Below are 25,895 nucleotides of genomic sequence, written 5' to 3'. Positions count from 1 at the left end.
TCTTGAGTTTTAAGTCATTTGACCTTATATATATAAAATCATTAAATTATAAAGTTGTGTTATTTTACTGTTGCTCTACGTCCTTGAGTGGAAAACAATATGGATATATTTTATTCCAGAAGAAAACTGCAGAAGGTGTCTTTATTATCATGCTAGTTACTAAAGCAGAACTTATTGAAAGATCCCATCATAGTCTATAAAGACAAGTAATTTTTCCCACAAGGAGACAGCCATCAAAACCAGAGAAGTTTTCCTCTTGAAACGAGTAACGAATAATTTAAAATTCTGCCCAACGCTACCTCATCGCATCCTTAAAGAGGGACTATAATGAGGTTTGAGGAAATGTGATGGCATAGCCACAAAATATTTTGGGATGCCACTTACACAGGTGTCATAGATGAAAAGCTATACCTCCTCATCACAGAACCACAGGCTGTTAGGGTTGGGAGGGACAGGCCCAGCTCTCTAGTACAAACCCCTATGCCTCAGGTGAGTGCTCTGAACCCAAAAGAGACCAAAGGGAGAAGCCCCAGTCTCCTGCCCTAAGACTCGAGTTCTTTCCAGGATGCTGCCAAACCCTTAGAACACCCAAGTATAGCAATGGTCATGTCTGTTGCTGCTGCTCAAAGTGCTTTTTACTGGCCCTACCTGAAATGCACAAGGGAATCTGAACTATGTGAGATGACTCATTTCATGACAGGTTTACACGCTGTGTGTGGGGGGCGGGGGGAGAGACTCAGGGAGTGGCACCCTATGATTCTGTTCCCCCTCCTCTTGGATATGAAAGGTGTCCCTACGTGCGTGCTTCATTCCGCACGGCCACCAGCTCAGGCTTCCAAACCCTGTCCAGGCTGGAGTTTGAATTTTAATTTATTGATTTATGTATAGTAACTAGCTATTAGATGCCCATCTACTGCGATTGTCTCAAAGAAGTACCAGAAATGACGCCCAGTTCTCAAAGGGGAGAAATAAGAACAGGCAACTTATATTTCTATGGTGTCCACTATAGACCAGGAACCCACATCTACGTGTCACACGTGTCCATAGGACCACCTTTACGAAGCATGTGCTTACAATCTAATCGAGAGGGTCAGGCAAGTCCATGCTGAAAAACAGAGCTATAGACCTGAGTATGAGAAGTCCCATGGAAGGAGCAAAGATTCCCACCAGGGGACATCAGCACTGGCTGGGATCGACAGGACGCCTCGTTGGGAGGTGGCGTCTCCACAGAGCTTTTCTGGGGAGAACAAGAAAGATGGAGGCTGACTGGAAGGGGGAAGGCACCCCAGAAAAGGGTTCAGATTATGTCCAAGGGAGAGTGAGGGGCCCCACTGGTGCAGCTGGAGAGGGTCGAAGGGGAAGCGACAGTGATTATTGATGAAGCACGTGCCGAGGCTGGGCTGTGGGTGTCCGGCGGCTGAACTGCATTCTGCCAGCTTCGAAGGAGCTGCCCTTGGCTCGGGCCTTAGACACATCCCAGCTTCAAAATCCAGCTAAAACCCTCACCTCGGTCATTCCACGGCGTGGGGTGGCCTGGCTCCCCAACAACTGCTTTAGACGCAGCAGTTTTGATTTGGAGCCTAAACATACTACTTACTCTCTCAGGCATTAAGCCGAGAGTACATAATGATTTCTTTCTTAAGAATGCCTTCCTATGCCACCTGTGGGCTGTGCCACCTCTGGCGGATGCTCAGCCCTCTGGAATTCAGTGTTTTCCTATTTTTATAGTCCACCTCGAGCTGTCGCGGTGGCTCAAGAGATGGCATGGGAGTCGGCAGGCTGCCGAGGACTTGGAGCGCCCGCCTCCCAAGCCACCTCCCAGCTATGCATAAATTCCACACTCCCAAATTCCCAGCTGGAAAATGTCACTGGCAACAGCCACTTGCAGCCTTCACGGGGGGACCCATCTGTCTTGGGAAGGGCAGAGGTTGACAGGCGCTCCACACACTGCTCTCCCTGACCACCTAGAAACAGGGACGCAGACAGCAGAGTGCAGCCCCTCCCGTGACCCTCCTCACCCACGGGCTGGAGACTGTGCAGGGGACACAAAACACACCCTCTATGCCTGTGATTGCTTGTGATTGTTGAGTGGCCCGAGGAAACAGAAGAGAAGGGACCAATGGTGTAAATGTGAGGAAACTGAGCCTTGCACAGATTAAAGCGTCCGCCTCAGTTCACAACGTTATGACTAAAACTGGTCTTGGAACGGTAGCGTGTCATCGTCTCTTTGATCTTGCGGCAAATGCTGGGATGGAAGCCAGCGACCTGAGTGTACTTTCTGTTTCTTCCACATACCAGTCAGTTATTTAAAACACTTGGATATTTGGCACCTGGTATTGATAGATGGAAATAATAATCACAGTGGCCTCACGGAGCTGTTGTAGGTTTGGGGCCGGGTTCCTCCACCTCAGACAAGTCTTTGGTGTAGGGACTGTCCTATGCATTGTGGGATACTGAGCGGCATCCCCGGCCGCCACCCACTAGAACCAGTAGCGGCCTCCTCCACCCAGTCATGACAACCAAAAAAAATGTCTCTAGACATCACCAAATGTCCCCAGTGAAACAATTTAAGTCTGAGGACCACAGCAAGCTGGTTTTATCCAAGCGGCTCTTCCTGTTTTGTGGCGTCCCCATTCCCTTCCTGCCACACAGCTGATCAATCCCTTTTTCTTGGGTGTCAGTCTCAACAGGTCTTAAATTTTATATGCACTGACTTCTATTTATCACTTATACAATCTTAATATGTTTATATTAACAACCTCACACAAGAGCCGGGCTTTTTAATTCCCTGAATAATGTGGATATTTACATAGAAAAGGCTAAAACATTTCTTAGATTGCCAGTTTTAGTATCCCTACTTTTAAGTAAAATTATTGCGATATAATTGACATGTAATATTAGTTTCAGTTCTACGACACAATTCGGTACATGTATACATCGCAAAAGGATCACCACAATAAATCTACCTGACATCCATCACCACACATAGCTACCAATTTTTTTCTTGTGATGAGAACTTTTAAGGTCTAGTCCGTTAGCAACTTTCAAATGTAGAGTGATATTTACTATAGACACCACGCTGTACACCACATCCCCAGGACTTCCTGATTTGTGTCATTTGTTTTTAAACTATATCATAAGTATACATTGTCAGTTATAAAAATAGTCACAAGGGTACGGTGAATAATATTATAATAACTACGTATAGTGTAATCTAGATGGGTACTAGATTTACCAGGGGGATCACTTTGTAAGGTATACAAATGTCTTGCAACATCAGAAGCACACAAGAAATGCACCTATTGCTTCAATTATAGAACTATTCCACAGGACTTTAATGGGTATTATCCAAAAAAGATGCTTGTGGTCTAATGTCTGGAAACAATACTTTAAACAAAGTTAAACAGGCCTTTTTTTTTTTTTTTTACCCACTGCAGTACTTCTCAGAGCCTTTAAAATGCTGATATGCAACATGAATATCAAGATGGCAGCCCAGTATGTGTCACTTAACACTGGGACCCTTTCTATAAAGCAATTCTCAAAACAAGTGTGGTATAAAACATTGAGTGAATTACTGCTTCCCAGACTTCTAAGCCTGACACATAGTCCGATATAATTGGGATTGCATATCGGAATGTATAGAATTTTAATTACAAAAGATATAAACATTGCCGACTCTCAGAACATGCTAAGAATCTGGGACCACTTAATGTTAAATAATCACAATGACCCAAAATTCAGTATGCTGTCCATGTTGATTTTTTAAATTTTTTCTTATGGAAAGAACACATTACATGAGATTAATTAACCGTCTCAACAAATTTTTAAGGGAACAATACATTGCTGCTGACTATCAGCGAGATGTCGTACAGCAGATCTCTAGAATTTACCTCTCTCGACTGAAGCTCCCCATCCCCCCCTCCCTCCAATATCCAAGGCGACTTTCAAATCACTTACCCGAGACCCCTTTTCAGGAAAGCACTGGCAAACAGAGCAATCTCTTCCTCCGCAAAGGCCAATGAACTTCTTCCCACTCTGGAAAGTGAAACATCTGATTCAGTACACCATACTCATCCCTCAGCGGGGTAAATGATAAACACATCGCTAACAAGCAGTCTTGGTTTACCTAACTCGTGAGAATTCCACATTATATTTTTACCTTTGAATCTGAGACAAGGAGACTAATACAGATATATATACAAAGGCAAAGACTTTACATCATGGCTTGAAAATAAAGAGAGTTGATGATTTGTGAGCAAGAGTTTATGTGAGCTAGGATGGATTATGTGAGCGAGGGCTTTCTTTTAAAGGCTCCTCCTGAAGAAGCTACTTTGCTTTAACCAGACTCTTCCGCCATTTCTTTCCGATAAGATTCGTTTACTAAGTTGTGAACAATTTCAGAGTGCAAATTACGTAGATAGGAAAGTCATAATCACACAGTGGTGTCTAATTTAAATTTTAAGTTTGCCCCTTTTCTGGAGGTGGGTGGAGACCTTCTTGCTTTACCTCTAAGACCAGGTAGGTCATGTGTCCCTCCCCTAGTCCCTCTGGGACAACGTTCCCATCACAGCCTTGCGCTTTAGGTTAAAATTGTTCTTCCTACAATTCGCTGATACTCCGAGATGATTCTTTTAATGTGTCTCTCAAACAGAAACTCCTGGATGTGAATAATTTGGGCCTTTTCTCTACTTTTAGCTAACTTTTCTTCAACACTCTTTACAGTTACTCAACAATCATGGATTTTCGTAACTGTAATGCTTCCTCCAAACACACACACACACACGCACATGCACACACAAGCGCGTGCACACGCACATGCGTTCCCTTTGGGGAAAATTAGTTCTCTCCTTCTTAAATCCTCATTATCTCTATCCGGAGTCATCAGTCACTTTAATACAAAAGTACATTCCCAGAGTAACTTTCCATAAGCAGATCCCTTGATGACCAACAGCGTCCGCGACACCCTGTAGGGAAATGGCTCTGAGCATTCATTCACAGGTGCTCGGAGCCGAGGGCATGGACAGAAATGTCAGCCAGGCATCAAGGACAAACTCTGCCTAGCTCGTGATCTTGCCTGGTCCGGCCCTCACTACGACGTGTAATATATTAACCACACATTACTATAGTTAATGGAACTTTTTAAATCCAAGGCTGTAAACTTAAGCCTTTAGACAAATGTACAAAGGAAGAGCACAAGACGGTTAAACCAATATTTTACTTCTGATGGAAGATAGATATATACGTATATATTCATACTTATGTATGTACACAGGTATGTATATAAACATATATGAATACATATATGTACATATGAATATACACACATATACATATATATGTTATGACAGGAAAAGCTGTCTATCCAGCATGTCTTTTTCTTTTCAATCACACAATTTAGACATCCTTTTTCCTGGAAAAATATGCTCAGAAACCATCGAAAAGAAAATATCTTTATGTTAAGCATTAATAAAAAAAGTATCTTTATAAACAACATTCTTATGGGTTATTAAAAGCATATAAGAATTTGAACCTTGACAAGAGCCAAGTGATTAGGTAATTTAAGTTTAAAAATGTATTTGAAGTTTCAGAAATATATGCCTCTTGAATTTTGAGTAACATTGTTTACTATGATGCAGAATTATTAAGTTCAAAAGCCTGGTAAGATTCAATAAATAAATAAATAAATAAATAAATAAATAAATAAATAAATAAATAAATAAATAAATAAATAAATGGATGAATGAATGAATGAATGAATGAATAAGTAAGTAAGTAAATAAATAAATAAATAAATAATGCCTGAGTTCATGTCAGGACAGCATGAAAGCACTTAAAATAACTAGTCTGAACAGTTGGGTTCATTTAAGGTTGGGTTCATTACTATGTGTTCACTGAAATATCAAAACAACCAGAGGAAAAAAAGGTCAGTTGATTAGATGGCTGGAAAATAAAGGCAAGTTTGTTTTTTTATTGTTTTTTTTTTTTTTTTTTTACTGAATTGTGCCAAGCATCACTGAGATATTTGTAGCAAAATTACATTTCAGGGAAGACTCAGTTTGAAACAGATTAGCAGATTCTAATAAACAGAAATAGTTGCATATAAAGCTTTGACTTGGACCAAAGAAAGAGAAAAGCAAGAGATCATTTTTAGTCTCTACAAAGTTCTCCTACATTAGACCTATCTCAATAAACATCACTTTAAAAGGGAGAAGCTCTTTTAGAGGAAGAAGCTGCACCTCAAAAACATTGTAGAAACCTAATAAAATGAGGATAAGGACACATCTCAGACGGCCAACATGCAAAGCATAAACCATATTTAGTAGGAGTACGGCGACAGTCTCAAAAAACAATGTCACTTTTTCAAAGAGAAAAAAAGGAAAAGTCATTGTTTTATCTCAGATATTTTTAAACAAATATGTATGGCATAGAAAGCTCAAGAAAAAACGTTCTTTTCTAGATTAATCGTCTGTCCTACGTCTATTTTCTTTTTGAAAAATAACATAGACACGTAATAAAAAATGCAAATAGTGAAAAAGAATGTAATGGGAAAAGATATTTTCTCTCTCAACCTGGGTTCCCCATTTCCTCATCTAGAGGTAATTAATCTCTTCAAGTCTGTGTCAGGGTATTTATGAACATATTTACACAATCATCGAGTGTGCGTGCACACATGCATACTCACGCACACACTTTTTTGGTGATTTTGGTCTTGTTTTACTTTTACCCAAATGGTGTATTTCCATGTACCTTGCTGTTTTCACTTAATCAGAAGTCTGCAAAAATTATTCTGAAGTAATACATATGAAGATCCATCAGACAAAGTACTGTAACTTCTTTAATCAGTCCTTATTGATAGACATTTAGCTATCTCCCTTCTTTTGCTACTAAACATGAGCCCAAAACTAGTATTATTATACAATTATCTTTATGCACAAGTTAGTATAAATACGTATTACATATTCCAAAATGGGAAATTCCTGTGTCAGCAGGTATATGCACTTGAAATCCTGAAGGATAATGCCAAAGTGCCTTCCATAAATACTGCATAAATCTACATCTCTACCTCTAAAAACCAACTATAACATCGCCTCTCTCTGTGTGAATTCACTGGAATCTCTGCACACCACAAGCTGGTAGGTGGGCCAGGCCAGAACGATCTTTGGTTCAGGAATTATATTCACTCGTATGGAACATAAGAAATAAAAGAAGGGAAATTGGAGACTCTGTAGACTTTCATAAAAGAAAAAAAGAATATAATGCAAAAATAAACTTAGGATAATCCGGTAAGAAAAAATAGAAAAAGCCATATGCACGTATTCCTGTGTATTTCCATTTATTATTTCAGACGATGCTCTCAAATGCATATGAACTAAGTTGGGCAAGTCTTACCATCCCTACTTCACTGAGGAGAAAATTGAGTCTTGGGTAGGTTAAGAAATCAAGCATCGTCAGAACCAACAACCAAAGGCTTCTCATTCCTGGACACATGTGCTTTCTGCTCCTGACTGGTAGGAAAAGGAGAATAGAAGGCAACTTTCTATTTGATTTATTTTGAAAAGACCCAAGATAACTTGCATCACAGAAATTGGATTGGGTGGATCCAAGCTGGAGAAGATGGACAGGGATGTGTTCAGTAGAGGGATTTAAACCTGAGGCAGCCCATAGAATTTCCCAGAAACCTCTGAGGTTGGGTTTGATTCTTTAGTGAGAAACAAAAGAAAGATTTGTTATTAAAGAATGCCCTAGGCTTATCTTTCTCCAAAGTTAAAATGTTCAAATTTCTTCTTATATCTCTTGATATAATCCTGAAATGGCCCAGCTGTTTACTGCCCCCTAAAAGGGTTTTTTTAAGAAAGGGTTATATTATAAAAGAAAGAAAACTCCAATACCAATTGAAGGTAGTTCGTTAAGTAGTCCTGACTGTAAAATTTGAATTTATCTAGTCCAACCCCTCATTTTATAGATGAGAAAACTGAATCCCAGACAGTGACTTGTTTAAAATTATAACAAAAATAATGCATTCGATAATGTGAATTTCAACATGCAATCAGAGCTAATTAATGTACTTACCCCATATACATGTTGTACAGAAAAGAGAATAAGTATAAGTGACCTACGAAAAAGCAAAAACGTAGATTAATTTAAAGTGTTCATTTCATGCGAGCCAAATTAAAAAGAAAAAGAACAAAGGAATCGATTCCAGAAAGCTCCTTTTTATGTCCAACAGGCTGCTGTCACCAGCTGATTGTCATCAGTGACAGGATAAATGTTACCCTCTCTCTGGCTGTCTTCATTACCTTTCGCCTTATCAATCAGTCAAAAAGTACTCACACCCCTTTATGGGATCCTCATTGTGCTCGGTACCATAGGAGCAATGACAGGGAGACCTGGATGGGTAGATGAGTGAAGGGAGACGACTCTTAGAATGAAAACTAGAGGAGAGAGGGAAAGAAACAGCTTTGCTTGAGGACAGTGTAAAGAACAGTGTATCCTGGATGCCATTAAAAGGAACTAACTGGAAATGGGGAGGATGGAAGAAAGCTTAACTGGGCTGGGAGATGGTTTGGAAGGCAAGAGTAATAATATGGGCTAGTCAGGGAAGAGTTAGGTAGTTCAGGGAGAAATCTAATTGGGGCAGAAATCTAATTGGGGTGACGTTGTTATTATAAATAAATTTTAACAGAGGAGAGATTCGACCAAAAGAGACCACTGTGTAGACTAAATATTTGTACAAACCGTCCCCCCCGCCCAATGCATATGTTGAAATCCTCCCCTCTCTCGATGTGATAGCATTAGGAGGTGGGGCTTTTGGGAGGAGATTAGGTCATGAGGGTGGAGCCCTCCTGAATGGGATCAGTCCCCTCAATAAAAGGGACCAGAGAACTCTCTCACCCTCTTTCCGCCACGTGAAGACACAACGAGAAGCCAGCAGTCTGAAACTTGGAAGAAGGCCTTCACCAGAACCGACCATGCTGGTTCCCTGATCTCAGATCCCTCCAGAACTGTAAGAGGGAGATGCTCGTTGCTAATACACCTCCCAGTCTGGGGTATGGGTCATAGCAGCCGGAACTGAGACAACCACTAACATCCACACACATTTACTTTGATCTCATATTTGTCTAAGAGCTTCCTTATCCACCCTTAAAACAGCAACGATGGAGTTGGGGCTTCAGGTCACATCATCCCCAAGGGCGGGAGGAGAACTGGGGCCCAGCCTGGGCTGTCATTTCTCTGCCAGCTTTGTCCTCTGTTCTGCGTCATCATCTTCTCTCTGAAACGTCACGGTCCTAAGTGAACCTCCCTTCTCTACCCTCTGCTCCTTGCTCTTGTGCAGAGATGTTGATACACACTACGGAAGTTCACAGAGCTATCGCTCCCCTGGGGGAGACCTTGATTAGGAGACAGGAGATGGAAGGGGTGGAGGCTGGCCCGACTCACGGGCTCTGACACTGATGTTCCCCTTCTCCCGACCCTTCTACTGGAATTCATGAAAATTCCAGTAAAGGCCAGGTTAGCATTTCAGTGAACTAACTAAATTAAGAGGAAAAAAACAAAAATGAAATTTAAAAAGGGAAAGGGGTTTTAACACCGAGAATAAACTGTTTCAAATCAAGTTAAAGTATTTACAACTACCGTTTGTTCACTGGGTCCTTATCGCTTTGGACATCTGTAAATGGGAATCTATTACATCATTACACATTTTACACAAGAGAAAACTGACTTAGAGATGTTGATAAGATGTTCAAAAGGTCACAGGTAGAGTGACGCGGAGGGGACCCGGCTCAGGTCAGGTCTGAATCCTGTCCCTGTTCCTTCTCCCTTCCCTCTGCTTCTTCCTCCTGCTGCCACACATAGTGAAAAATAAGACAATTCTTTTTTTCTTCTTCGAAGAACCATTCCAAATTAAGATTACTTTGCAGTGTCGTCCACATCCGCTCTAAATAAATAAGACTTGACTGCATTTCTGAAATGAATACAATTTCTTTCTCGACACCCTCTCGTCCGTCATTTCCCATGTTACACCTTCATCAGCATCAAAACTTTTCATATTTTTCACTATTTAGCATTTCTCTGCCTTAACTCCCAACATCTTTTTGAGTCACTTCTAACCACCTCGTATTAGTCTCCTCCTGATGCCGTAACACATCGCCGCAAACTCAGTGGCTTAAAACAACACAAATTTCCCTCTATGGTCCTGGAAGTCATAGGTGCAAAACGGGTCTCACTGGCGAAAATCAAGGTGCTGGCAGCGCTGTGATCCTTCTGGAAGCGCCAGGAAAGAATCCATTTTCCCACTTTTGCCAGATTCCAAAGGCTGCATTCCTTGGCACCCACTCCCTCTTCAAAGCCAGCAACGGCAGGCGGAGCCTCCTCTATCCTGCTGCATCCCCCCGACCTCTGCTTCCATCATCACGTCGCTTCTCTGAAGCTCACCGTCCTGCCTCTTTCTTTCGCTTCCACGGACACTGGGCCCATTCTGAGAATCCAGGACAGTCTCTCCCTCAAAAGGTCAGCTGCTTAGCGATCTTAATTCCATCTGAAACCATAATCCCCCGTTGCTTTGTAACAGAACATATCACGGTGTCCAGGGGTTATGTCATGGACATCTTTGGAGAGAGTCACGTGGACGACCACACTGGTTAAGTGTGTCGTCATGGCTCTGCTAGTTATAGGGACTTGCTATTCCAGACAGATAGGAAGGTTTTTGCTATTCAAACTTAGTAAGAGAGCAAGAATCTCCAGGTTTTAGATGAGCGTCTTCCCATTGGGTGATTATATGGGTGAAAGTCGAGGACACCAAAGAGGATTGGTGTTTAATAATAAAAATCAATCATAAAATGGCAGGCATAATGCACATATTTCTAGAACGATTGCTTTTCGACACATTAAGTATTAATATAATTCATCCCTACAGAACCAACATTGAGGAGACGTTATTGGATAAAAGCAAGTGATCTTTTGAAGATCTACTGAAGAAACGCACCTGGGATTTGTGGCCAGGGGCTTGGTCCTCCTGAAAGAGCCTCTCGCTAGCTCCATGCGTATGGCTTACTGCACAGTCAGTCTGCGTACTTGACAAAAAACTGCCACTCTTCTCTTCTCTTCCAGATGACTCCCATTAATAAGCGAGGTTCTGTGTCCTGGATTTAAAGTCTGTATGTGTTAAATATAAACATATCTCTTAAAACACAGTATGGATTATAATGTTGAAAAAACTACTTTCATTATTCATAGTCAGTGATGAAAATATTTTCTAAAGAGGAACTTCAATGGCTTTTTGACATAATCTTCCCTTCGTGATGGTTAAACCGAATAAATTTTCATTTTTATCTTTAGAAGTAAAAATATTCTCAAATTCTTTATCTGTTATAATTATATTTTTGAGAAATAACAAGATATATCTATGTCTATAGATATAAAATGGTTGCATAAAAATTATTGCTTAATTTTGCTAAGTGGCATTTTCTTCTATTTAATCCTTTCCCTTAAAATCTGAGTTAAAAGTCACTTAAGTGCTTTTTGTTTTAACTATTGAAACTAGGAAAGGAACCCTCTAGTGTAGAAATACACATCTTGTACACATACAGGAAATTTATCTATCTATCTATCTATCTATCTATCTATCTATCTATCTATTTATTTATTTATTTATGTAAAATGGTAGAACCGTTGTGAAAACATTTTGGTAGTTCCTCAAAAAGTTAAACATACAGTTACCATATGACCTAACAATTCCATTCCTAGGTATATAACTGAGAGGACTGGCTATACGCACAAACTTGTAGATGAAAATTCATAATATTATTCATCATGGCCCCCAAAACAAAAACAACCCAAATGTTCATCAACTGATGACTGGATAAGCAAAATGTGCTATATCCTTACAATGGATTCAACCATGGAAAGAATGAAGTACTGATGCATGATACAGAATGGATGGACTTTGAAAACATTATGCCGAGAAGTCACATATGGTATGAGTTCATGTATGTGAAATATCCAAAATAGGCAAATTCATACAGACAGCAAATAGATTAGTTATTGTCAGAGGCTGAGGGAGGGAAGAATTGGGAGGTAGAGGGTTTCTTTTAGAGGTGCTGAATGTTCTGGAATTAGTGGTGATGGTTGCACAACATTATGAATGTACTGAAAACTACTGAATCATAATTAAAAGAGTCAAAAAGTGAATACTATTTTGTGAACTTTATCTCAATAAAGAAACAAGTTTGACTCGAAGAACTCTACACTTTGATAAAAGATCTCTTTGGCTCAGAGCAACTGAAAAGTCTCATCTTAAAAACTTTGGCTTTGCTATATACCTACCTGTATACAGCGAAGAGAACTGAGTAGAGAGAAAAAACTGGGAGCTTTGAACATTACGAGCTGTTTTTAAATTTCTGGATAAAATCTGGATAAACTAACTCAGTGCTGGGGACTAGTTTTCTGAGTAAGTGGTAAAACAACATGGTAGAAACTGTTCCATGATAGTTTCAAAATCATTAGAAATCAAGAAAATTACTTTGAGTGCCCAGATCTTTTCCCATCCCTAAATCAATCATTTTAAATACATTTTTAGTTGCATTCTAGAAGCAAGTCCCAGGAAAACAAATTATTGTTTTGGAAAGAATACACAAGTTGGTTTAAATCATTCAAAATATACTCAATATTTTAAGCAATTAGGAATTAGTCAAAAATTAAAGAAAATCAGAGATATTTGCATTTTAAGCTCAAAATAGATACATGATGCAATTCATCTCCACAAGTATTGTGATGAAGAGCGCACAAGGGGTATTTTATTAAAATGGAGTGTTGCTGTGGTCTCCTTTTAGGAGAAGAATGCCTAATCACGGATCATAGTCCTAACACCTAGGAGTTTCTCAGTGCATTTTAATTCAGTGCCTGGCTGGCTGGCTGGCTGGCTGGATGACTGGATGGACCAATCTGCAAAAACCTAACTGGTCTCCCATTAGTCAGTGGAACTTCCAAATGTGAAAGGACACTGCTATCCTAGGAGTAGCAAATGCACGCTCATCGCCATGCACTTATCCACCATATAAGCTCTATGACAACAGGGATCGTGTCTTTTCTTTATTCTCAGATTCCTCCCCAGTGCCATAATAGCACCTGGAAGATAGTAACCGCACAATGTATATTTGTTGAATGAATGGACTCATAGAAGAGACTTTGGGGCTTTTAGAATGTGAATCAAATATATTTAATAGGGGACATAAGATGAGGCTAACTTTGAATGCATGTGAAGGACGAGAGAAATGAAGGAGATGGAGAGAGGAATCATAACAGCCTTGGGAGAAGTGAAGAGAAACTGACATTTCCTGACGATATTCAGGACTCTCTGCTAAGAGCGCTGCCCACATCAAGTCACTTTGTTTTCACCACAGTTCAGTAAGAAAAGTCTGATGTCCACTGTACAGGAAAAACAAGCTGAATCCGTTTAAGTTATTTTTCAAAGTCACAGGGCTAATAAATGGCAGAATCGAGGTTTTTTGACTCCACTATGTATCCTGCCCCCCACGTCAGCCTTGAAACTTTTTCTATTCTCAACTCTCACAAAAATTTTTAAAAAGCTATGCATACTGCCTCTTCTCTTTTAAAAATTAACATCTAAAAAGTTTCACCTCTTTAAATAGTTGGAAGGAATATAACCTGCAACACTGTAAATGGTGGCCTATAGAATAAACCTACTGAAGCAGTCTTTTAGATGGGGCCGGGGGATTACAATGCCACAGAGATCTGATTTTCACCACCGTCAGTTTAAAATAGATGCACACGACTTCTTGAATGATTAGCAATTTTACATTATTTTTTTCTTAAATTCATATTTCCATTCCACTCTCTCACACATATCCTACTGAAATGTAATTGTATACTTGAAAATCTTGTACTGACCACTCTCCCAGACTTCTCTGCAACAAAAATATGTACATAAATTGAACATTTTTTTATTGCCTAAGACCACAAATCTTGAAGTCTTAAGAAAATTATTTTCTCCTGGATTGGCTTATCATTATGATGATTACTAGTACACAGCCCATCGAAAACATAAACAAATTTAAATCTTGATACATAATTACTGAACATGAAAAGTGAAATTTTATTGGAATGTAGTTGGCAAAGAATGAATGGGGCTTTTTTTTTTCTCAGTTAGTTTATTTAGCCCTAGATTAATACTGCTTCTCACTGGAATGACACAAGTTCAACAACGATCCTACTTCTATTTTAATTCTTAAACCTGTAAATTCTAATAAACTTTATTCACAAATATAAGACATTGTAAATGGAAGCATTTGTTATACAGATGTCACTCAAATGATATACCAAAGCCATAGAGAATGTACCACCCAGAATCACTTTGAGCGATCTACTAGCTGACAAGTCATTCTTCAATTATGATGAAAGCAAAAAAGTTGGAACCCACCTGGCTAAGGAGATGTGGCGCCCAGGAGCTAGAATGCTTCCCGCTCTCAACACCTGCTCTCAACACTAACCCTTCACTTGGCCTCCTGAAACGAAGCAGGGTGGTAACAATGGGGATAGATGGCGGCGGGGGAATGAGGTGAGGATGTGTCTCTCTTTTTTTTAAGTAGGAGAAGAATAATTGTGAAAGGAAAGATGACAACTTGGACCGATGGCCCATTTTCAGATAGAACAATTCTAAGGAAAAACTACACAGCGGAGAATCTGAAAATGGATTCCTTTGTTTAATTGTCCAAGCTGCTTGCATAACTCTTAAGAATCTTTTTGTTTCCCAAGAGTCCATGTCCTTCAGTTTGAAGATCTCTGCCTTGGATCAGCTGCCAAAGGTAAAAAAAGAAGGGAAGGGAAGGGAAAGAGGCAGGGAGGGAGGAGGAAAGGAAGGAAGGAAGGAAGGAAGGAAGGAAGGAAGGAAAGGAAGGAAAGGAAGGAAGGAAGGAAGGAAGAAGGAAGGAAGGAAGGAAGGAAGGAAGGAAGGAAGGAAAAGAAATGCTTCCTTGCTCACTGATCCACCCGAAGCGAGCCTCAGATGACTACGTGTCTATCTAGCCCAAAACAGCCACAAGGGAGTCACAGAGAGTTTGACTGTTCTGCCTAAGATGCAGCTGTAGCTAAACAGAGCCCCCACTATCAGCCGACACCATGAACATCGTTGTGCACAGCACTCTACAGTTCACAAAACGCTGCCACATGTGTCATCCAGACTTTGAAGACTTTCTTGGTTGCAGCTGCCTGTGTCAAGAACGTAAAAACTTCGGTCTCAACGAAGCTTTTGACCGAACCAAAGAGAAATCACTCTCAGAACGGCATCCCTCTAACTAACCCACCTTCTCACAAGTGAATGGCTGTCATCACATGGGATTGGCCAAGGCGGTATGTTTCCGGTGGAGTCTACCCCTACCTACCCAGCCCAAAGCTATGCCATGAAAACACATGCAGACAGCAGCTTTGGGAGACTGCCTACCCAGGAAACTCCTGCCAAAGTTGTGTGCCTTTCGAAGGATATGATTTATTTTGCCAGCTGTTATCCTCAAGAAGGAGTTGTTCTCCACACACTGCTGCAACTGAGCCTCCTCAGCCCACCTAAGTGGGGGTGCAGCCAGACTTTCATCACCTGATCCTGTTTCCTCAGACACATGGAAAGGTTGAGGAGAACCACCTGACCCAACCCAGGACCTGGCTTAGGGACACAGAACTCTGCCTCTGGGCTGGAGGATGGTATTGAAAGATAATCTGGATTATTCCTCTTAGAAGGCTGAAATTCGGAAACTGAGAGAAGAAAGGAGGATGAGGGAAGAAGGATGAATTGAGAGACGCCTGGAAGCAGAGTCCATTAGAAGGCTGAGACAGGCAAAGGCGAAGTGCAAGCCTGAATTTAGAAGAAATGGATTCGCTGAGAATCATAAAAAGCTGTTCTCAAGAAAGGAAAGTGCAAAGAGATAGACAGAGGTTCTCAGGAGAGGACGGAAGACCAGCTCGTTCCTGAGAACGGCCCCATTTTCAGCGCGGTTTTAGTTCCTGTTACTTGAGCAAACTGACCTGTGCAGCGGGTCCAAATACCATGACACCCCCACAGGGAGCTCACTGGGAGTCCTCACACAAAGGGAAGGTGAACATAAGCACCCTGGACCTTTGACACCCCCGTCCACCCACTCACCAACCCAAGTCAGGTCCACAGGTGCTTTCCCAGTATATGTTTACATTGGCGATTTCCAACATGTATATTCAGCAAGTATCACTGTTCTCTTCCTTCCCCTCCCTGGGATTGTTTTTTTTAATTCACTCTTTATGAAAATTCTTGGACTCCCATTCCCCTGGGACGCCTGCCTTATGCGTCCCTGCCCAATGTTTTCCAAATGCTAAGTCTGAGAACAGGAGCTGAGACCTTCCACATCATAATCTCTACCACGGGGAATTTGTTTTCTCTGCAACCTGATCTTGAAAAGAAGTACCCCGTGCTGGGGTTCTCATCGATTGGGGGTTGGGAGTTTGGCAATGGCCAAGATTAGAGGGCCAGATAAACAGGAGGCTGAGCCACGAAATAGTCCAGCCACAAAAGGTAGCAGAAGTGTAGCGTCTTCTCTTTTCCCAAATAACGTTAAGTCTTTGGGTTCTTTTTTAATAATAATGGTTTGTTGTTGTTGTTCTTTTAGTGAAATACTTCCTATTAACTCAATGACTACATGTTCTCTCCTTTTAACCTTTTGACACTGAGCCATCTGAAGACTTTTTTCAAGGCTAAATTTTTTTGATGGTTTGAATCCCTATTTGTATATACCTTTATCTTTCCAAAATAGAATTCCCGTAGGCTCAGATTTTGCAAAAAAATAAGCAAAGGGCCTCAAAGGTAAGAAAAATGCTTCCAGAAAAAAAATGGCATGCCTTGTCCACCTCGGAGGCTCGTATCTCCTTTCAAGGCTTCCATGTTCCTTGTTAAGAGATCACCTGACTTTCCCCCAACATACAAGCTGGTTACTTGGTTTTGCTCTTTCTAAAATCTCCTCTTTGCACTGACTCTACCTGCAGTCTTTCAAAGACTTCACATTAGTTTGAGCGTTTTAGCAAAACCAGTCGATCTCATCAAACATCACAAGGCTTTTAAAGCAGATCATGAATCCGTGTGGTCCGTGGACCACTGGAATGTGGCTGGAGCTTCATATTCTCTAAGAAGCAACAGGGAAAAACTTGAGAACCACTCAAGTAAATCCTTGAGAATGACTCTGAGTTCCAACTTGACTAGAATGTTGCTGGATTCTAGCCAAGTCCACCCCCACCTCTCCCTCCCTCCTCATTCAGTTGAATTGTTTGAGAGTGCTGCAGAGTCCTCAGTTGACCTTGGAATTGAGTTTGCTAGTTTAAGGCCAACTAGACTGTATCTTAGTTAATTCATCATTCTGCCGACATCGGCTTTTATTGTAATTTTTCTCCTTTGCGGTCTCCTCCTAATATCAACAGAAAATTTGACATCATAATAATGTCACCATATGAGAATGACATGGAAATCATACATGTTCTAAAAATACACAACTGATTTTCAAAACCGGATGGGCCCTTTATCTCCAAGTTAAGAATGACATTCTCGACTCAGAATGCTGTATGTCCCTCACCAAATACACTTATTCCCTCAGGTTTCTCTTAGTCTGTGATAGTCCCCTCTGGGCAGGGCTAGAGTGACCCTACCTGAAGTCTCTGGACCTTTCCAACCTCTGAGAACCGCCCTTGGGGAGAAGTCTGGCAGTGACACCCTGTGATCCCATCGGATGAGGCCCACCATACTGTGAGGCTGGCATGTGCCTCCGATGACTTCTCCCCTCCTCCGTAGAGATGGGCTGCCTTCCTCTCCTGGTGCCTTGCGCTGTCACAGTTGGAGATAAAAGCAGAGCTCTGGAGTAGGACTCGCGTTGAGATCTTGATCACTAACCCTGAGCGAGTTTGTTTCTCCTCCGAGCTCTTGATTAATTTTAGTATTTAAAATGAACACCTGAATTACACGAGTCTAAATTAGTGCTGAGCACAGTGCCTGGTCTGCAGGAGCAGCTCCATAAATATTATTTCCTTCCTTCCTAATTTGTCGAAGAGTCCAAAAGAACTCCCAATAAAATAGAGAAGGGACAGAGAGTTGGAAATGGCAGCAAGCCTAGGCAGACCTCGGGAAAGGGCAAGATTTGATCTGAAAAGGAAGAAAGATTGGAAATAAAAAAAGAGGAATAAGTTATGGCTGTCCCTCCTAAACTAGCTTGTAAATGCAAAGAGAGAGGAATGATTGAGAGGGACCTTCAGTTAGTGCAGAAGAGGGTATGCAGGAGAACAAGTCTAGTGAGAGTCAGGGTCAGCATAAGCTGATTCTGGGAAGACACTAGGAAAAGGCTGACATTTTGTTTATGAACCAGAAAGCTGGCTCCCTCTGCCACTGCCGATATTTCCCGTTCTCCATCATCCTCCTAGTCATCTCCATCATCATAACCATCATCATCGTCGTTATCCCGCCATAAGAAATGACAATGAGCCGCATTTTCTGAGGACTACTGATGTGCTAAGCATCGTGCTAAGGCCTTAACACAGATCTGCAATCTTCACAATAACCCTGCGAGGTCAGTAATATGATCGTTTCTTTTTACAAATAAGTTACACAGTAAATGACATTTCCAGGATTTGATCTCAAAAGCGTTCCTTATTAACCGCCTTGCTATACAGCTTCAAAATGCATGGAAATTCGTAAGTGAGTTTCAGGAAATTCATGTCTGGGAAGAACAACTTGAGCCTTCAATACAGTAGTAGCAGAGAGAATTGATTACCAATGTCATGGTGCATTATGATACAGAGCCGTTCTGTTTCCTGTGAACCCCAGAAAACGAGAGTTCTCCTGTGAAGGTCTTCACGTTTGGAATCTCAAATCTAGAAACTCTTGTGGGACAGCTGAAGATCTTAAAGGCACCCTGTCTAACTAGGATAGAGGAAAGTCCAACGTTAAAGCATTTCAGACAGCCAGGACGGCAAATGAGAAAGAGAGCTCGCAAGTGTCCGAATGAACTTTTAAGTAAAACAGAAGCACTAGGGTGGGCAAGCAGCTGGTTCCAAGATAAGCAGAAAGCTCTCCCTTGGTGGATGAGGAGCCATGTATTTATGTGAATCTTGGGCCTTGTCTAAGGAGAGCTTAACCTCCTTTTCCTGATGGCTGCTTTCCGTTTTTCTGTCCAGCCTCTATCTGCCTTGCTTCTGTCAGGCGCTGGTTCCTACAGACTCAGAATGGGAATGGGGGTAGAGAGAGGGATGGACTGCAAAGTGGTGGGAGGCAAATTTGGGGTGTGATAGAAAGCTCAGTGATATGATTGTGATGTTGGTTTCACAGGGTCGATGCATCTACAAAACTCTGAACTGGGAACTTTAAATGGGTGCAGTCTTTTGTACATCAATTATACCTCAAAAATTAATTTTTAAATGCCCAGTTATGTTAAAAAGTATTAATCTCCATACTTGCCTTCAAAGGCCTTATATCCCCAAAAAAGTAAAATATATGAATTTCTGTGCGAGATAATAAAGGTTCAAAAATAGGTCTTTACAGACCATGATCTTTGATCTTTGACCTAGATCTGAAAACACAGGTAGTTGTACCAGACAGACTAACGGGGAAGTCCCTGAAGGTGATGGGAACAGCAAGTCCAAAGAAAGATGCAAGCTAAGGAAGAGTACGCAGTGAACCTGGGCAGTATGGGGTGACACGGGAGATCTTTTAAAAGTTGATTTGGGACTACCTTATTCTACTGTAGGAAGGGGGAACACAGCTGTCAAGGCAAAGAAGAGCTTCTGGAAGCTTTAGAATAAGCAAGTGACGTGATGTATGTGATGGAGATTACTAACATTCACCAAATATTTCCAGCTCTCTTTCCAGGAATGTGGTAGATCTCATTTCCTCGCCACTTACAAAAGGAAGTGGGGTCACGTGACAGCCACGGGCAGTGGAATGCGAGTGGAATCAGTATGTGGCACAGCCAGGCAGATGCTTTTAGAGCAGATTTTGACCGGGCACGTCCTCTTTATTTTCTGAGGTCATAAGAGAAGATGTTCTTGAGGTGGGAATTTTCCAGAGGTTCCTGAGAGGCAGAAACCCCTCTTTTTTCTCATTTCCCTAAATCCTGTGATGAATATGTAGTATAAATGGCAGGGGAAAAAAATCTTGTCACTCTAAAACTATAATTTGGAGATTGTTTGTAACTGTCCTCAAAGTAATCTATCCTTCCTGTTACAATGTGCAATTTTAAGTGGAACTAGGACAATAACATTGAAGATAAATTTCAGGGAACGAGCTAGAAGGTTACCGTAATCCATAGATGATAAGTGCAGACACTAAGGCAGAGCCAGGAGCTTAGGAAAGTAGTGAATGGATCTGGGAATGTAACAGCAAGAACTGACTTGGGTTGAGAATGACTCTGAGATTCTAAAATAACCTCAGAGTCTAACTGTTCTAGAGGTGTTGAAGAGAGAAGGTTCCCGAAAGGAGAGGGAGGACGAAGTGAGGAGATGAAATTTAAAAAGATTAATTTAAAAATGAATTAAGATTAAATTCAATCTTTTAAAAGAAGGAGCTACAGACAGCCCGGCAAAGTGTGACTCGTCGAAAGCAGAGGCACATCCCTATACAACGAAGGCTCTAGAAAGATCACGAACTTTGGAAGAAAATAGATCTTGGTGTAAATTCTGAATGGATTTGTCAAGTCATCCAATTTTGTTCATTCGGCAAATAGTAAACAACTTCATCTATTTATTCAACAACAGTAAAGAACACCAACAAGGCCCCTGGCCTAATGGGGCTCACATTCAAATGTAGGGAAGCCAGCACCACACATTTAAGCACTGTGCGAAAAACAGAAAACATATTGCGATTGCGAAAATAATTATACAGGGCTTGTCAAAGGCAATAACCACTTACTTGATTTGTTCAAAACCCTGATCTGGCACCAAAGTAGAGACTTCTGTGTCCTTTGAACATATAAAAAGAACCAACCCGCTTCCCTTTTGCTTTATCACAGTTAAAGAACCAACTGTGAAAAATCAAATCTCTTTAACTACAGGCTATTTTTTAAAAATCAATAATTCTGATTAACACCACGTAGTACGCAGACCAAGCACTGTACTACGGAGAGTGTGTGCATGTGGTGGTGAGGTGAGGAACGGGTGGTTAAATCCGGCTTTTAGACAAGCCACTTCTCAGTGTGTAATGTGCTGATGAATCACCTGGAGCTCTTGGCGAATGTAAAGTCTGGTTCAGTGGGTCTGGGGTGGGGACTGAGAGCCTACACGTCTAACCAGGTCTCTTGGATGCCAAAGCTGCTGCTCCCAGGGATGCCAAGAAGCAAGTTCTAGATGCCTTAGTAGTCCGTTGACCTCAAAGGAGCTAGTGGGGTGTGCTTGCCTCTTGACCTTTTACTGCCGAGCTGAGAAGAGCATCTCTACCTTGTGCCTTATTTTGATTTATGCAACTGGAGAATCGGATTCCACTATGTGATTGGTGAAAACCCTGGACAAAGAGCTTTTAATGGATCACTGCATTTGATTCCCACAACTCCTTGGGTTGGGTACCATGATTACGGCCACTGTACAGAAGAGAAGACACCAGCCCAGAGGGGTTAGGCCATACCAGTAAGTGTGAAAGGATTCAAAATCCAGGATTGCAGAGACCAAGCTCTTAACCACGGCTCACTCCTCACTGTATTTACATCAAAAGTTTCTCTCCCGCCCTGTTGTGGCATCGGAAGTGACTTGTCAGTCACAGGCATTTAAAAAACAAAACAAAACAAAAAATACAACAGAGGAAAGACTATAAAATTCACTCTACCACTAAAAAAGGTGGGGAGGGGGGTGCTTTCATTCACTCATTGTCAGGGTTTTGCCTACCTACGATGCTACATAGCTCTAATGTACTAAAAGACCCCCTTCTAACTGTAAGCAGTGGTTCTCCATAATTAGTGACTAAATCACTTATTTCACACTGGTGTTGGATGACCGACTGTCTGATGTCCCCCCAAGCAGGGAATCTTAACCTGGAGATTGAATTCAGGTGGTCTGTGAACTTGGACGAGAACACAAACTACATCTCTAGCTTCACTAACTTTCCTGGAAGGTCAGCATTCCCTTCCGTTCGGAATATAGACAACTAAGCACAACAGTATGGGCAGCTTTTGAGAGCTTGCACGCACTGGTATTTTCGGGTCACGTTGCAGTTTTGCAGTCATCACTACTTTGAGATTAAAGTTATTTAACAGATGTGTTGTTAGATCGAGGTATTGAATGCAACATTGACATCTGTTACGATAGCAATACTTTAATACTTTGATCACTGTATTCCAGTAAAACGGAATTTTGATTGAATTATATTTTAGGTATGTGATAACATTATTCTGAGAAGAGACTAAATGCATCCCCAGAGCCAATGTGGTCCATGGCACAAGAAAGGGTACCAGTCCTGCTCTGAAGAGGGTGTCCTGACAAGCCGGATAACTGCACGTTTGCATCCAAGGCCACCTCCACGAAGGGCATTCTCAGCAGGCAGACATCCCCTGCATTTCCGCAGGTAAGATTTCGCCCGAAAAGCCAGTTCGACGCAGCAGAGAATAGGATGGGCATTCTCTTTCCCCTCAGCTGCCTCTTGCTCTTGGCATTTCGCAGTGCCCAGACTGCCAGGCTGGTAGTAATTCGAGCCTCCAAATTAATCAAAACACACAGCGCCCAGTTCAAGCTCAGGCAGACAAGCCTGGGAGCCAGACGCGTTCCTCTGTGGTGACCCCTGGTCCCAACTCCTCAGCCCTGCCCGCGACCCCGTGCGCCCCACCTTAGATGCCACGTTTCCTCCACTGCACCCCTCCCCCCCACCCCCGCCCAGGCAGGTGACTCGGGGCCCGGGACAGTGACTGCCCAGGCCGGGTCGCGGGCGCCATACCTCAGGAGGTTGCCCGGAGCACCCGGAGCCGCCGCTCTGTCGCCCGCCAGCGCCGCACGCACCTCTGCTGCGCCCCAATCCAGGCGCGACGCAGACGCCTCTCCCCGGCGCTCTCACCGTCAGTTTCGGCGGCTGCAAGTTGGAGGCGGGTCCGGGAAAAGGAAAGCGACGAGATGGCACCGCCAGGAGCCGGGAGCCGGCGGGGTCGCCCGAGTGCCGACGCCCGGCGCGCCTCCAGCTTAATCTGGGCACGGCCGCTGGCCACTCCCCCTACCCTGTTCGGCCGCCTCCCCACAGCACAGCCCCCAAATTCCCCACCTCCGACCCGCACCCCCCTGCCGCGCCTCGGTTCCAAGACCTTGGGAGCGTCACCTCCTTAACCCCTCACCCTGGATCCGCGCCCACCTGCCCCGCAGGCCCGCAGCCCTTTCTCGCCTCCTGGGCACGACGCCCGGGTGGCAGGGACAGTGCCCGGTGAGTTGGCGGGGAGGGGGGGACGAGGGCGGGACCTGAGCCACTTCTTCCCTCCCTTGGAGCCAGAGTCAAAAGCCTCGGTGGGGAGGGACGGTCGGCGCGGCTGAGCCCTACAAAACCCGCGCGGGGCGGCTGGCGAGGCGAGCTTCACAGCTGGACGCCCCGACCCGCGCCGCGCAGGGGACGCGGGAGCCGGACAGCGCGCGGGTCCCGGTCCACGCCGGGACTCGGAGCCGGCACCCACCATGCGCCCCCGGACGGCGCCCAGGCCGCCTGCGCTGCTGCTGCTGCTGCTCACGCTGCTGCTGCTGGCGGCGGCGCCCGCGGCCAGCAAGGTGAGTGCGGGGCGGCGCCACCCCTACCCCACCCCCACCCTCACCCCGGCGCACTTCGCCCCCACCTGCGTCCCGGGGTACGCCGGCCCCACCTGGAGCCCCTGCCTGGTGCGTGCGGGGGCTACTCGCTGCACTCGGGTGCCTGTGCGGGCAGCGTGGGGACGCGAGCAAGCGGGGATGCCCCGGGAACAACAAGATTTCGCTCGGCGGGAGGAAGAGGCGAGGAGGAAACTTGTCGGTTACCTAGGAGTCAGAGATGGAACGCAAAGGCCTCCAAAGGTAGGTAGGTAGGTGATAGATATACGATAGATAGATAGATAGATAGATAGATAGATAGATAGATAGATAGATAGATAGATGGATGATACAGACAGACAGACAGATGTAGGTATATAGACGATAGAATGAATATACCTGAGAACACCGGATGTAGAGACACGCCGTGTCACTCACACTGGCGAATCAGAGCAGGCAGCAGACCTTAGTGAAGGGCCCAGAAGGCTGGGAGTGGAAACCTGCACAGATGTCCTGGCGCTGCCACTTCTAGATGTCACTTCACACTGAACCCTGACCTCTCCGGGGCTCGATTTTCTCCTTGACAAAACCTGCCCCCCAATGTTGGTATGTTGGGAAAAACAAGTGCCATCACTGAAAAGTGATCACCTTAGAAATAGAACTCATGTTAGGATAAATTAAGCAATCTGCCGCTTTGACTTCCATTCCTTATTTGATAGAACCCGGTTCACTTAAACCAACCCCTTGTTTCTTATTCTTTGCAATTAAAGATAAATTGAGTGTCCTCAAAACTCTTAAGACTCCTAGACTTGGCATTTCTTGATTTTAAATTGTGAATGTAAAATTTAACTTTTCAGATACTTACTGTGATTTTTACATTTAAAAAAAATTGTAAAAAAAAATTAAAATAGGGGTGGTAACGCAGTTAAGTAACATTTCCAAGGATGAGCAGATGTTTTACAAATTTCATGATCAAGATTGATTTGAAATTAATAGTCACATGCCTATGTGTTACATGAAAATATTTTTAGAACCTTTGGCCACATGTAATTCAAGTATTTTCCATTTAAATTAAATTTTTAATTAAGACATTATCAAAAAAAAAATTTTTAAAGATGTTATTGATGAAACTAAAATTCCCTTTGATCACCTCCAAACCTCTCCCTCTCTGCTGTCTAAACACGGTATCCATTCTGGCTACTTCATGTCTCTTTCCAGACATCGTGTGTGCATTTGTATATACAAATATAGACTGACGAACAGTATGCATTTCTCCTTGTGTTTTAAGATAAGTGATATTGTGCTGTGCGTACATCATTTGGCAACCTACACATCTGCCCATGTCAGGATTTAAGTCAGATCTACCTCTTTTTCTTTTTTCCCTGTTGCATAATTTTCCACAATAGGAATATGTCAAAGTTAATTAGATCTTTCAAATCGATTTACATTTAGGTTATTTAGTGTCTTACATTCAAAAGATTTTTGAAATCCGTGTAATCTCTTCATAATGCTGGTTCTGACAAACGCATAGACTACGAATGCCTAACCCAGGTAGCTCAATACTTCTGGGCGTGATGGATGAAACTCATCCATGTCAGTGTAGATTTAATTGTGGAATAAATAAATCCAACAAGCAAAACATCTAAAGAAGGAGTATGTTGTGGGAAGGCCTGGGGAAGAGTTGCAGAGCAGAGTTTGCACATCTTTCTCGATTCCCAAAAAAAAGAGGAGAGATTAGGGCGGGGTGGAGAAAGGGCGTAGGAATCACGTGTGTGTAACGATCAGCCAGAAAAAGTGAAGCCCTGTGATCATGCAACCTCTAATTATATCAATTTCCAATTATATTGTCATATTCTCTTATTATTGTTTACATGTAAAATTTTCTGCTTTCAGTTTGGCCAAATCTCAGTGACTTGTCGTCGATATCATAATTAATCCATTTGTACTATATTTATTGTCACTTGAAGTCAGTCTTTGTTAAAAAGTTTTAAGGATTATCATTGCCATTGCACCTGCTGAGTTACACAGACGATGTCTGTAGAAACTACAAAATGTGACATCGTCTTGAAGAGAAAAGGAATGGCAAGTTAACTGATAACTGGTTCATGGCTCCCTCCACAGAATACCTCTGATGTTAGCCAAGG

General features: G+C 42.6%; 2 protein-coding genes across 3 annotated transcripts in view; one reads left to right on the top strand and one right to left on the bottom strand.

The window, feature by feature from the left end:
• Window positions 1–23,445, bottom strand: part of COL4A4 (collagen type IV alpha 4 chain) — a 112,460-nt gene extending 89,015 nt beyond the window's left edge. Inside the window, exons 1-5 of one of the 2 annotated variants that reach the window (XM_039855782.1) lie at window positions 23,333–23,412; window positions 22,928–23,059; window positions 10,985–11,154; window positions 8,071–8,113; window positions 3,958–4,035 (exon numbers count right to left, since the gene is read on the bottom strand). In XM_039855782.1, coding sequence (XP_039711716.1) covers window positions 3,958–4,035; window positions 8,071–8,113; window positions 10,985–11,040 — 177 coding nt within the window. In that variant the 5' untranslated portion in view covers window positions 11,041–11,154; window positions 22,928–23,059; window positions 23,333–23,412. Of the gene's footprint in view, window positions 1–3,957; window positions 4,036–8,070; window positions 8,114–10,984; window positions 11,155–22,927 lie in introns of both variants that reach the window. The other variant, XM_039855781.1, reaches the window with a different exon arrangement.
• Window positions 23,446–23,484: 39 nt separating this feature from the next.
• Window positions 23,485–25,895, top strand: part of COL4A3 (collagen type IV alpha 3 chain) — a 131,735-nt gene continuing 129,324 nt past the window's right edge. The window contains exon 1 of the mRNA XM_039855784.1: window positions 23,485–23,736. Coding sequence (XP_039711718.1) covers window positions 23,647–23,736 — 90 coding nt within the window. The 5' untranslated portion in view covers window positions 23,485–23,646. The remainder of the gene's footprint in view (window positions 23,737–25,895) is intronic.

The sequence above is a fragment of the Pteropus medius genome, unplaced genomic scaffold (genome assembly GCF_902729225.1).
Source record: "Pteropus medius unplaced genomic scaffold, Ma_sr-lr_union100, whole genome shotgun sequence".
NCBI lineage: Eukaryota > Metazoa > Chordata > Mammalia > Chiroptera > Pteropodidae > Pteropus > Pteropus medius.
This window is presented reverse-complemented; position numbering and strand designations above follow the sequence as displayed.